At 36.5% G+C, this 14,765-nt stretch overlaps 1 protein-coding gene across 2 annotated transcripts; it reads right to left on the reverse strand.

Annotated features, from left to right (window-relative positions):
- Window positions 1-226: 226 nt before the first annotated feature.
- LOC127438442 (beta-1,3-galactosyl-O-glycosyl-glycoprotein beta-1,6-N-acetylglucosaminyltransferase 4-like) lies at window positions 227-2,940 on the reverse strand. 2 transcript variants are annotated; one of them, XM_051694037.1, is made up of 3 exons: window positions 2,856-2,940; window positions 2,391-2,461; window positions 227-2,084 (listed from the first exon to the last, which is right to left on the reverse strand). In XM_051694037.1, the coding sequence occupies exon 3, from the start codon at window positions 2,081-2,083 to the stop codon at window positions 809-811; it is 1,275 nt and encodes a 424-aa protein (XP_051549997.1). In that variant the 5' UTR covers window position 2,084; window positions 2,391-2,461; window positions 2,856-2,940; the 3' UTR covers window positions 227-808. The 2 variants fall into 2 exon arrangements, with proteins under 2 accessions (XP_051549997.1, XP_051550006.1); XM_051694046.1 differs by lacking the exon at window positions 2,391-2,461 and having other exon boundaries at window positions 2,856-2,914.
- Window positions 2,941-14,765: the final 11,825 nt, after the last annotated feature.

Genomic DNA, 14,765 nt, shown 5'->3' on the forward strand with positions numbered 1-14,765 from the left:
TAAGTTATTTGATCAAATTGCACATAGTGCATACAAGCCCAATATAAGCAAACACAAAGTAATTCAATAAGCCTACTCTGACGAAATATAATTGTTTGAAGAAAATGAACATTTGAACCACTGACAGAGAGCAAACATAGCGCAGCTCTAAATACACAGGTGTGACCATGTTTTTTGTTTAAAGTACTGTTTCATAGAGGTGAGGAGAAAGACTAGTAGGCTACAATAAAAGTACCAAAGCTGAATTTATTTGATAAAGTAAATACTGACCATACAGTACAGTAGGGATAGTCAATTATTATAAATTATTCAAAAATCCAAATGTATAACACTTGAAAAGAGAGAAACTTTGGTAAATATTGCTATAAATGTACTACGCCGCATATTTTAACATTGAAGGACAGTTTTTATTCTTTGCATATGAAAGAAACACCCAACCAAGCACAACACTCACTGCTGAAGCCCTAAGAAAGTTTCCATCTAAACTGATTCAATAAAGCTAAAAAGCATCTCCATGGAGTCCATATATCTTATAGTACTGGAATTAATAAATTAAAATGAGCTATTTCATAGCCAAGGCACATATAAATTCATCTTTTGGGCAAAGTAATAAAGCTGTAGCAGAAAGGCACTTTCACAAATGTCAAATAAACTCATTTTGGATGACAACATGGAAATCTAAAGGGAACAGGTCAGAAATACAGCTAACCTTTCCCATAGTTGGTGCTTTGAATGGACCAAAGTGCTGCAGCAAACATTCATGCTTCAATCATCACAAAGCAGAATAAATAAAAAAAAGGCCCTTTTTTTAGGAGACTCTGTTCAGGCAATTCTGAAGCCGCTTCTCCTCAAGTTTCTCTTCGAGACATTTAATAATGACAGGGTCGACTTTGGGATCAAACTTGTTTGCAAACCAGTGGCCATCGTCCAGAAGCCACCGGAGCTCTGTGGCACCATAGATGCAGACACTACGCCTGTGTGTGCCAGTGCATTGCGGATACAGACGTCCTTCCAGATAGTTCCATTTAACCAAACGTGTCTTACTCTCCAGGTCTGTAACATCAGGCTCAGATCTGAGGATCTCCCCAGGAACTCCAGGCACTCTGGACATCGTTGCCCAAAAGTGCTCATCGGGAGAATAGGTGTCAGCAGACCACTGCAGAAAGTCCTTTGCCAGTTGATTGGTCATAACATATCTCACAAAATCATGTGTCAGGACAAAGTAGGCACTCCCAACAAACATCTCAATGCCATGTGGTGGTGGGTCTTTAGCTTTGGAGGTTTTAACAGGCATTTTCCGGTATTCATAAGATACTTCTTTTAGATCATATTGAAACTGGAACCGCTTCTTTTTCATTGCACTGGGCCGGCTTGATTCAAGCATGTTTGTTCCGTTCAGTTTCCTGAGCTCAGTCACGAGCTCATAATTGGACTTGAGTGGGAAGTCCTGGCCACACAAATTGATAACATACTTCCATTTGACCTCTGAGTTCAGCAGGTCTGAAAGGCAGTTGAGATCTGCATTGAGTCTTGAAATGTGTGCATACTGAACTGACTCAAGTTTAGAGGCTATGAATACATTGGGTAAACATTTCTCCAAGTTCTTCAATGCTTCGATAAAATGTTTAGAAGATTTTTGGTCGTAATGGATGCAGTAGATATTGTGCGGTGTGTATATGGCTCGCAAAATCCTTTCCACCATTGCGCTGTTTTTGTGCACCACTAAAGAGTACGCAAGTGGAAAGCTGCATTCCTCATCAGTTACACTGATCTCATTATAGCCCCTCTGTTCGGTGTACTTCTTGCAGTCGGCAGTGAAAGAAACAAGACTCTTATCGTCAGTTTCCACAATGTGTTTGCGTCTTATCTCCAATGACTTGCCAATTTCCACTGGTTCCAGATTATAAATGTCTGTGCAGTTAATGCCATCCAGAGGGTGAGCATTGGATGATCTATAGGGCTCAATATAGACATTGTCCATTGAAAACTTTATGTACACCAGCTTCAGCACAACAAATAATGACACGACGGACACATAGAACTTGCATCTTAACCAATGTAAGACAGCACATCTTCTTTTCATTCTGTTGGAAAAGTAAATAAAAATAAGTGTTAGGAACGTGGCTGCCACATGATACATAAGACTATCCTTTGACAAAACTACACAGCATGATAACTTGATCCAGAAATGGTGCACTAAAGCCATGATAAACAGATATAATACAAAATCAATCAGTCAGTCAGTCAGTCAGTCTGTCTGTCTGTCTGTCTTTCTCTCTCTCTCTCTCTCTCTCTCTCTCTCTCTCTCTCTCTCTCTTACTCACTCTTCTCTCTCTCTATCTATACATACATATAGTATATTATGTGATAACGGAAGTGGGCTTGCACACCTTGCACACTCCCAGTCTTTTGTGCTGTGTCACTTGCCATCAAAGGTTTCTCAGCATTCCTATTTACGAACCTGTGTGACAAGAAAATATTTGAAATCATAAAAAAATCGAAATACTAGAAAGCAAACAAGTGGCCGTCGATGTCGTCCGTTTCGAGGTAAATTAGTTCATTAAATAGAAACATGGTGAGACTGTACGTACGTTTGCATTCAAGTTCTAAAACGCACCAGCTACAGTACGAAAATATATACAAGATAAATTTAAGAACAGAAATTATCCTTTCGCAACTCTATTCTCATACTATATGGAGCACTATTAGAATTTAAGAAGCGAGTGTATTACAAGTAGCCTAAATAAGCAAAAACTTTGAATAAACATCAAATAGCGTTACATATTTGGCAACATACATGCGACTGAGATACATTTTCAGTTGACTGTATATGGAATGAGCACGCGAACACTTACTGCTGGTAAGATTGTGTAGAGTCTGATCGTCACTCAGCTCGGGATGAATAAGATTGGGGACAGCTCCCTTAAGTTTATGAGTCTGGCATATGAGGCGTGAATTAAAGAGAAGTCCTGTCCGCCCACAACTATGCCAAACGCACACACTCACACTTTACACACCGATACCAGTGCTTTGTCTTAAAACATAGTGAGCTGTAATATACCTAAATATTTATTTATTTTTATAAATATAATTAGAATTAATGCATACTAACCCCAAACCAAACCCTAACCGTAAAAGAAAACTTTATGCACAGTTGACAGATCTCTCTCTCTCTCTCTCTCTCTCTCTCTCTCTCTAAAAAAAATAATAATAAAAAAAATAAAACTCATAATTACAGTATATTACCGTTCTGCAACTGTGTTTTTATTGGCAACATACATTCAAAATGCTTTACGAAATGTGATGCCCAAAGTACCTGGAATATCTACAACTTTCCTGTTTGTATTGCAGTAAACAGATGTGTAACTCCCAAAATACATACATTATTTTTGTTTTTATACAGTATTAAAAAAAAAAAAAACTTTATTCATAGTTTTGGTAACACTTTACAATAAGGTTCCATTTGATAAAATTAGTTAACATCATTAGTAAACATGAACTAACAATAAACAATACTTTTATTAATAATAATCTTGGTTAAAGTTAATTTCAACATATCAAAATCAAAAGATGTATTCGTTAACATTAGTTAATGCACTGTGAACTAACAATGAACAGTTGTATTTCAATAAACAAACATTAATAAATGCTGCACAAATATTCAGTGATATCTAATGCATTTACTAATGTTAAGGAATGGAAACTTACTGTAAAGTGTTACCATAATTTTTATATATGAGGATGGGAGATTTTGTCAGAAACTTCTGAGGACAATTCTATCCCTAAAGTATAGCTAAGTGAACACAAATGCGCGCACACTCTTGGTTCAGCTGACTCAGAATACACCTATAATGCCTCAATGATGCTCCAAAATATCATCAAGGCAGGCAGCTCATTAGGTTTTGAGACACAGCCCACAATACTGCAACCCTACACTGTATTTCAATACTATATTATAACTAACATGGTGCTATAGTAACAGCAATACACTTTACTTGTAGATAAGAGGCAATGTAATTAAGGAAATTCTGTTATTATTGGAATATGCAGTATTAAAAGACAGCAAAGGGTCTAGAGGTAAATTTCATTTTTATTTTCAGACTTTAAATATATACCACCCCTGGAGTTCGCTAGTTTGAATCCCAGGGCGTGCTGAGTGACTCCAGCCAGGTCTCCTAAGCAACTAAATTGGCCTGGTTGCTAGGGAGGTTAGAGTCACATGGGGTAACCTCCTCGTGGTCACTATAATGTGGTGTGTTCTTGGTGGGGCGCGTGGTGAGTTGAGCGTGGTTGCCACAGTGGATGGCGTGAAGCCATGTCTCTGTGGCAACGCACTCAACAAGCCATGTGATAAGATGCGCGGGTTGACGGTCTCAAACGCGGAGGCAACTGGGATTCGTCCTCCACCACCCGGATTGAGGTGAATCACTACGCGACCACGAGGACTTAAAAGCACACTGGGAATTGGGCATTCCAAATTGGAAGAAAAGAGGAAAAAAGTCAAAAAAAGACTTTATATATATGTATATATATATATATTGTCATATCAGGGAAAATGATCTGTGTATAAACAAGTTTCACACATATTAACATTTTCAAACTATGGGAAAACATATCATATTTCTAAACATTTTAACATATAAACATTTAATAACACATTAACTGTTTTCTTTTGATGGCATAACAGGAGCACTGTCAGCATTGACCTGTGTACAAACAATCTGTGTACAGGCAAGCTTCACACATATTCATATTTTAAAAGTTACAATGGGAAAACCTCCAATATTTATAAAAACTGTAACATATAAACATTTTAAAACACAGAAACCGTTTCAAAGGTCCACTCTTTGCTCTGTGTGAAGAAATCCCAGTATCTGTCCATCAGATGGCTAGGACAAAACTCCTCATCGCTGATCAAGAAAATTGTCTCATTTCTGGATGGCTCTGTTGTGCAAAATAAAATAAAAATAATAATAATTTTAAAAACAATAATTAAAAAATATTACCAAACATATCCAAAGGGACTGGGAAAAAAACTTACATTAACCTTTCTGTTTCACTTGAATATCTGATAAAACTGAAACATTCCCCAATGTTTCAAGTTTCAAGTATTTCAAGTTAAGTAAACATACACTTAAACTTCCCAAACCAATAGAACTTTGATTAAAGAATACAGTAAGATCATTGACGCTTAGATCAGTGACAAGGGTAATAGACTAGCTACTTTTACTTTGGGCAGTGAAACTGAAAAGCTGATTATAAATATGTTTACTGAAAGATTTTTTATACAAGAAGTATAAGAATCTGTCATATGGTCTAAAGAAATGTCAAGTGTCAGAGCTGACTGACCTTTCAGAGCAGGTCCTGCTGTACTGACACTGAATGTATGACACTGTGGCTGTACTGAGGATGTTTTCTCTGTATTTGATTAAGTACAGACAGCATATTCCCACAGTGCCCTTGACTGATACATCACCTGTAGGGATAAGATTAAAAGACAGTGATGGATTCAAAGTCACTACTAAATCACAAACGTGACAACAAAACTACATCTCAAAAGGTGTTTACTTCAACTGATGTTAATGTCAAAACTTGAAAGTTTATAAAACTAATTTCTGTCTCTTATTTAGAGCTTGAAAACTAATTCTAAACACTGTTTCAACTCTAAGGCAACTGATTAGCACTGTTTCTTAGTATAAGTGGCTGTTTAGGACCTCCAAGCCACCAGAAGGCCCCTGGGCAATTGGAACTCAAGGGGGACATGCACTTGACATTATCTAACACCCCGTTTCCACCTGGTATTAAGATGCATCTCGGGTGATCCGATCACATGTGGTCAGGTGAGACACATATCTGTTTACACATGATCGCTTAAATGCGTCTCCTGTGGTCACTTGTGTTCAGATTTGGAGGGAGGGACTCTGTTTCATAACAACATACATCAGTCACTATGTCAGTGTGTTCCTGCATGATAATAAACCGCAACAAAGTCAGAAAAGACAAAAAAGCATGAAAAAAACGGTACGCTATTTCTCCCAGATGCAGCTGAAATTTAATCTAAGCACAAATGAAACATTTCAAGCAGAATTGTCCGTTATTTTAGTGGATTGCCTGTATTAACCTGAGTTGCAGATGTTCATGCTTCTCATAAGCATCCCTGCATTTTGGTTTCAGATACACTGAAGAAGAGTCGTGAAGTTCTCGTGTTTGTGTTTGTATCCGCTTTTTTAAAATTTTCCGATTGGACTGTTATTTACTTTTAAACCGCTCGTAACCGGCAAAGTTTAAACTCTTGTTGTAGCGAAGCGGTTGTTTGACAGGTGAGGGGTGGCGCTTTGCTGCTGCCAGGATGCATACTGATGTTGCGCCGCTTCACTTGACAGCGCGGGAAGGATCATGGAAGATCCATCGAGAACAGATAGGCTACTAATAGCTGAATGGATGAACGTACAAGATCATCACAAGTTTAATACTGACTGCAGTCTCACAATCTCAATCAATTAATCTCTGAAATCCTCTTCCCTAGCAGTGCAGAATGATAATAGCAAAATTATTTTTTGTCACAAAATAACAGAATACTTAATGTAAATGAATACAGATGCAACAGCACGACACGGTACGAAAATAATGGGACTTTACAGCTCTCAAAAGATTAAACTAAACGAAACAAACTGCACAGAGTGCCTTCAGTGTTGTATAATGCGATAAAACCCTCTTAAAGAGACAGTAACCATTTTGCCTTCGTCCTGAACATTTACAATCCAAGTAAAAGAAAAGTACAAATGTGTTATTTTTAGTCTTTTATTTCACTCTTATCAATGTAAAATGGCACGTTTTTGAATGGCATGTAAAAATGTAAAAACAATCACTCAACCTTAATTGTTTCACTGGATCTGTTGCTATTTTAATTATCTAAAATACAAAGCACTGACCATTTAAAGTGTGAGCCTGTACATCTTGAAAGAGTTATACACATTTACAGTTCTATAGTGTTATTATGTGCCTAGATAGTCTTTAAAATAAACTTAGTTTACCCACAAATGAAATTTCTCTCATCATTTACTCACCCTCATGCCGTCCCAGATGTGTATGACTTTCTGTCTTCTGCTCAACACAAATGAAGCTTTTTAGAAGAATTTCTCAGTTCTGTTGGTCCTTTCAATGCAAGTGAATGGTGATCAGAACTCGGAAGGTACAAAAATCACATAAATGCAGCATAAAAGTAATCCATACAACTCCAGTGGTTTAATCTATGTCTTCAGAAGTGATATGATAGGTGTGGGTGAGAAACAGATCAATATTTTTTTTTTTTACTATAAATTCTCCTCCCTGCCCAGTAGGGGGCGATATGCTTATGTAAATCACCAAAAACAGAAGAAGAACTCTTAAGAGAGAAGAGTGCTTATGAAAGTGAAAGTGGAGATTTATAGTAAAAAATGACTTAATTATTGATCTGTTTCTCACCACTTCTCATTTACTTGCATTGAATGGACCAACAGTTCTTCTAAACATCTTCATTCATGTTCTGCAAAAGAAAGTCATACACATCTGGGATGGCATGAGGGTGAGGAAATGATAAAATATCCCTTTAACATTCACTTATTTTTACAACACATACAATGATGTCTTATGACAAAGTGAAAATCTTGGTGAATGCTGTATGTGGTATAATGACATGGAGAGCTTAAATAATTTTCAAGTAATTACATATATTGCATATTTTTGCTGTGATCTTGTTTTATTGTTATCATCTTCACCTCCAACCCCCCTTGGACATGACATCCCGGGCTGAATATGAATCCCACTCTGGCCCTGGTACCTAGTAATTACTGTAGTTGTTGTAATTATATAGTACGTAAATGTAGAGCAGTATTGTAAAATAAAGTGCTACCTGACTTTTAGTCACTTTGAAGCTGCACATTTCTGTCTTAACACCTATAAACACCCCCTCAGATTTCTTAGAATATTTTTCTAAGACCATTCTTCAGAAAATGTGTAGGCTTTATTTAGCACTATATCTCTATTTATAGATCTCTGTATGTCCAGAAATGACTAGGAACTGAAATGTCCTTTATGTGTCGTAGGTCAATTAAGGGGATGTGTTGCTTGGGTATATCTTGCATACTAAATGGGGAGGGGAAAACACAAGAGCTTGAATAAACCTATCAACAACCAGTAGTCTTGTCTTCTGACTACTTTCCAATTAGAATTAGAATTAACAGTAAATGATAATAACCATTCAGTTGTCATACCTTTTCCCACGCAAAATCTGAGATGACAGGAATATTGTTCCCTAGGACTGATTCAACCCAATTTTCTGGAAAGAGAAGACCCTGCCATTGGCATCTCTGATAGATCCATTTTGCAAAAGAGAGGCCTTGTGGCTAGAACCCCAAGTTTCGAACAGAGACATAAAATGTTCGTAAAAATACCAATATAACTTTGTAAAGGTCTAATGGTAAAATTCCAATAATGAACTGTCTTGATCAACACCTGTTAAAGGATTTATGAAGTACCTTAATTGCCATTTCTAAATTATTGTCCCCATTTTGAATGATTCTATCTCTAATAAGGCAGATCAACTTCAATTTGCCATTAAAATCGATCCCTGTTTCAGCTGACTGTGATAAACACTGATCTGTTGAGGATAACTGTAAAACAAAGTGAATAACATCAACTGTCTCTTCCAAACCATCTGTATTGTTATCCATCAAATAAGATGAAGTTACCTCAGAGGGTCTGAGGACAACAGGTTCAGTTCAATGTGACTCTTGGTGTGGTGTATTTTTACTATAGTAACTATGGACATTTACATTATCTGTCCTTTCAGAGATGACGCTGCAATACTGTGACACATCCAGCTCAACAAACACAGGAGAGGAAATGTTGTTTAAGTGATGCTGGTCAAGGGAAGATTGACTCTGGATGAGTAACCGATCTCTTGGCATGACCTTTTGCTTCAGGTCACTCTGTGTCTAAAGGTTGCATCATGACAATTTAGAAGATCAGTTAGAGTTATTTACTGAGATATTTGCATGTTACTCACTTCCAAATTGCTTTCTTCACACCAGCTGGAGCACTTTGACCTACAATCACTACCACTCTCAGGTCTCCCTGTGGTATCCACACATTGGACTCAAGAAACACAAACACATGCTTAATCGCAATAAACATGCATTAAGACAGCAATTAAGTAACAGTAGGCCATCTTTGCTCTTCTTTTTGGTCTATGGTTCTTTTATGAAAAGGCTTTTACCTGGCTGCATGTGCTCTGCAGCCAAAAGCTGAGATCCCTGTTTGGAAGTGTCAGTTGTCTGACCAGGTTTACGAAAAGGTCCTTTAAATGTCAAAAGCAGCTCTTTGATGCTTTCATGTGCTGCAAGGTCTACTGCAATTTGTCCCAGCATACTCTTGTCGTGAACGCTTGAGCCGAACTGAAATCTTTAACTGCTTTTGCCACTTCATTCACATTTGAGTATAGACTGAGATTAAGAGTGAGATGGTGAAATAGTGGTAGTTGTTAACTGGGGATTAGGTTGAAAACTACACCAGAGTAATACAGTCCTATCACATTTGTTTTCAATGAATATTTGTATATTAGAGGTTTAAATTAAAACGATACCATCAATGAAAAATTACATGATGGCTGTAACAAGTTAATTAGCAGATTTCTCAGACATCTTTTTTTTATAGTGAACTACACTTATTACATGGTCAATCACCCTGGAGCAACCTGGGGTTAAGTGCCTTGTTAAGGGCACAAAGGCTTACTTCAGTATCTACCAGTCCTGAGTTTTCAAGGAATAGTTATTTCAAAAATGATTCAACCTCATGTCATTCCAAATCAATGACTTTATTTCGTGGAACACAAAAGGAGGAAAACTCCTTGCATATCTGTCATATTTCGATTGCACTTCCGCATCACTATAACATGCACGAATTAGTGCCATTCGGCATTACTTCAATCAAATGCAGTGCAATGCATCTTCATACTGCATTTATGAATATGTGTGAACATTTAAGATTTGACAACTTTGCAGTGGGGAAGATTTTCAACAAATTTGGGGTACTTTTATAGGTTTATTGTTTGTTTTGTTTTGTATTTTGTCATTTTTGGAGCTTGACAGCTTGTGGTCACTGCATACTTTCATATGGAAAAGAGCAATATCAGCATTTTGCTAAACTTCTTTATTATGCTCCAAAGAAGAAAGTCATATGAGTTTGTAACGACATCAAGTAAATGATGACTGAATTTTCATTTTTAACCCTTCAACAACTTTGATACACGACCCCAGGACGCGAGGGATTCTAATGTTTAAAACTGTAGTTGATCATTATGTAATGATGCAACCTCATATGAGTTTGATGAAACAGCATCATGGAGGGGGGTCCATCCACCTAGCCCTCTGTTGGTGACATCAGCGCCTACTTCCAAGAGCTGCTCCACAACATCTACAAAACCTCGAGCACTGGCATCATGAAGGGCAATAAACCATATCTGAATAATTATAGTGTATAAAGTTCTGAAAATGATTATTAGAATAATGATAATGAAATAACTTCAGGGAATTACCTGTATTCAGTGTATGCTCTTTGACTTTTAGAGCTGTGTGCTGACCATTGTGTTTTAAACTTGCTGTATCTTCACTGTAAAAAATGTCTGTAATTTTAACAGTAAAAGACTGTAAAAATGCTACAGAAATATACCCTTAAATGATTAACGAATATTAACTGTAAAATATACAGTAAAATTGTTTTTATATATTTGAAAAGACAATACAGTAGTTTTTACAATAAAATGTTGTAAACATTACATTTTTTAGATGTAAAAAGTATGATTTTCCTGTATAATTAATGGTAAAAAATGTACATTATGTTTAACAAGAGAGTACATGTACTTTTTAGAGTATAATAAACAATAATCGGGCGTTCCCACAATTCCCTGCATGACCCATCATATTTCATTATATTTTATGGGAATAGTTATGTTTCTTCTTATTTTCAATATCAGTTATGTGCATTGGGGTGTACTATTTTATATTTGATGTACTTTAGTTAATGTTTATTGCATTATTTAAATTTCACATGTGTTAAATTTCTGATGGTGTTAAGTGTTTGTGTGAGTGACACTGAGCACTGTCTCTACATGTTTATTGGTCATTGCTCCTGGAAGAGCCACTATTTTTGAACTTCATGTCATCATGTGCTCTTCTATAATTTTTATGGTGATTAACAATACCTTATAAAGTAAAAAGCAGATTTTTACAGTTTCATAAGGTTAATATCAAGTTTATGAAGTTTTCTTTTACTGTAAATTTAATATATATATTATATGTATATGTAATATATATTACAGTGTTCAGTGTTATTCAGTGAAGGGAGTGCACACAAGTTGTTCAGTACCAACTGCCTCAAAACACTCATATAGGCTATTGTGTCTTGTGTACTATCTGTGTTCTCTGCTCTCTTTTTATTATATCTCTCTTCCAAACTTGAAACTTTATTCTGCATTGTTGTGATGGCCACATCTTGTATGTCAGTGGCCTCTGACTGACACAACTGTTCCACAAAAGTGCAGTCTGAATTAGGTCAATCTTTTGATGTATTATCTTCGACAACAATACAGTCAGCCCTGGTAGAATTTTCAAGATGTGCAACAACTACTTTGGCACGGGACAAAGTGGGTAAAACAGCACAGGTATTGGCATCATTAACAACACAAAGATGATCCTCTAGAACGTTAGGTCCACCACTAAGACCCAGCTTTTTGCATTCCACGCTATGATTTTCAACACAAACTCCCGCTTACTTGAGTTTGAGTAGTGCTACATGGTATCTCTGACACCCTCTGCTGGTTTTGTTTGATGGCCATGTCTGAGTTTTTATTCTGATTTAAAGACTTCAATAGCGACTTTGTGTCAGGAGACATCACTTCTTGAAGATTGGCATGTTTCAAGCCATTCCTTGAATTATGTGTGTTTATACAGGTTTCTAATCATCCAGATATATTTTCCACAGGGATGGACTCAATGGAAAAGCAGGTTCGCTGCAGTTGCTGGACATCATGATATAATGACTGGGGCGTAAACAGTTCTTTTGACAGTAATTGAGTAACTGTTATTTGTTTTTTGTCTGTGTCTAATTCCTCTGGTTCATCTTCTTCTGAAGACTCTGAACTGCAGGTTAGTCCATGATTATGGATTATGCCCACAAGCAGAAATGGTGAGTCTAGGTTGCTTGAATCAAACAATTCCTCCCCATGTAATGGTGATTCTGAAATCACTCCAGATGGGTGTACATTCTTGTCTCCCTTGAATGCTTCATGTAATTATGTATTAATCAGTTCATTTAGATGAGGTGACGGTAAAGAAATGTTACAAGCAATGTTTCAGATGGGATCTTTTGGGGAAACAGCAAGAGACTGTTTGCTTTCGTCTTCATTTAGTTGAAGTGAGGGGTCATCTAGATGTGTTTTATTTTCAGTGTCAGCAACAGAGAAATTATTATGATCAAAGTTGAGCAAGTACTTCAAAAAATCCCTTTCTGTTTGAGTGTTATGTTTTGTTCTTCTGATCTTATTCTTTGCTGTGGCAGAATCATTATCATCCCTAATATCAGCCCCATTATGGTCTTGACAACCTTCCAGTAACCTCTTTCCTACTGACATGGCTTTAACAGAGAAAACTTGACATAAATCTTTGCTCAAGGTCTGACAATAATCTGAAATAGTTCATGAAAACAGATGGATCATTACAATGCAAAATTCACATGACAGACTTTTTTTTTTATTTTTATTTATTTTATTTTTTTTGCTTTTTGGTTTAAGGGGACCCATTCACCGGATAGTCTGGACAGAAAGAATTTGAGCTTGACTCCTCAGCTACTGAATTGGCATCAGTCAACAGAGTTTCACCAGCTTCCCCTTAAAATAATAATAAATTAAGTAAAAGTCAAATTCTTCACCTAGCAATGTTATCTTGAGTTTATAAAGAAAACAGTTGTCAGGATACTGATTAAATTAAATGTCTTTATTCTGGTAAATCAAAAGAACAGCCACATTGTGTCATAAATTCCTAACAAGGTAAATTATAGTAGATCTGACATTACAAAATATGGGTGTCAAGTATTTGATTATATACTTGTACAGCACTATGTTTACATAACATATAACAAAACAAATTTAAATAATGTATCACATAAAAGAATTGTGGCCGCAAATTCACTTGCAAAGTCGGACACTTAGAACATGTAACAGATTACCACACATTTAGCACTATGGCAATAACATCACTGCTACCAAATCATGTATTTTGATCTTTTAAACACAATAAAAGCATGTTAATGTAAATGAACACAAGATAACTAAATTGCAGACAGTAACACAGTATTTAAATGTCAAATTACAATTAAATTAACTTACCAGATTTTTGACAGTCTGCTGAAACTTCTCCATTAAGACCCAGAGAAATCCTGAGTGGCACATTGAGTCCAATGTTCTGGTGAAGATGAATGAGCTTCAGTATAATCCACTGTAACATCACTCTCAACATCACTGGCTAGGCAGGAGTCTGATCTCTGATTCTCCTGATCTTGAACCACTGAAAGACCCTGGAAGTCCTTTCCTTGGTCCCTCACAGGCCACAGTACATTGGTGGAAGTCTGTTGTGATGGATCCACTGGGAATTGAGGACACAAAAACCCCCAATTCACTCTGAGGTTTACACTCCCATTGACAGTCAGGTTATGTTCTCCATGTATCCTTGAATGATAACAGCATTAGACAGCCAGGCCTTAATGGTTAAAAATCCTATACACCCATCTGACTGCAGATGGATGCATCCATGATTTGGCCGCACAATAAATTGAATTAAATCATAATATTGCCTTGCCTTGTGTGAAACAAAAACAAAAGGCTGTCATTAATGATAATTAAATATATGGTCTTTATAATAAGTGGGAGGCAATTCATTCTTGTTTTCTACAACACATACTACAAGCATGTGATAGTAGATCTTGGGCAAACTTGGTGCAAAAAAGGCTACTTCTGTAGTTTGGTGATACTTTAGATTTAGTTAAGTAATTTGGTTATCATTTTTTTTTTTTTTTTTGTAGTTGACAAACTAATATGTGCATGTTTACTGCTATTACATGAGCCATATCTAGTTCCCACACTCCTTGACTAATATTTGTGAGTACCTTTGATATAGGCCTCCAACTTCTTGGATGGATCACAGCTTGGTTTTCCTCTGCTTGGACCAGGAATGGGTTCAGTTTCACTAGACTGCAGGCTGTTTTCATGTTCACTTGTATCAGCAGTTCCTTTTGAGTTTTGAGGAGCAGCTTTTGTGCCCTCAAAGTTAAATGAAACAAAAGTAAATAACTAGTATATCAGATCAAGAAATTATGCTAGTGTCTGTCAGAGAAGATTCTATTTAAAGATGTATCATATCTATCTTACTTTGACAGATTTCTGGCCCCTTTCTTGCCTCAGACTTTTAATCAGTGGCGAATTTTCAGGGCCGGCAAAGCCTTCTCTGCTGGCCTAAAATGCCAAATAAATAAATATCATTCTCAATCACCTTTTTGCCCATGTATTTTTAATCGCTTTCCACTCTTAATTAATCTACAAACAAATAGAGAAAAATCTCATCATTGCTGGTATTGCCGTTGAGAAAGAGATCCTTATGGATTTAAAAACACGAGATGTTCTGCATGACTGTGTGATTGCTTAATTTATTAAACAGGAAAGGAGGACTGATTTTCAC

The sequence above is a fragment of the Myxocyprinus asiaticus genome, chromosome 4 (assembly GCF_019703515.2).
Source record: "Myxocyprinus asiaticus isolate MX2 ecotype Aquarium Trade chromosome 4, UBuf_Myxa_2, whole genome shotgun sequence".
Lineage (NCBI taxonomy): Eukaryota > Metazoa > Chordata > Actinopteri > Cypriniformes > Catostomidae > Myxocyprinus > Myxocyprinus asiaticus.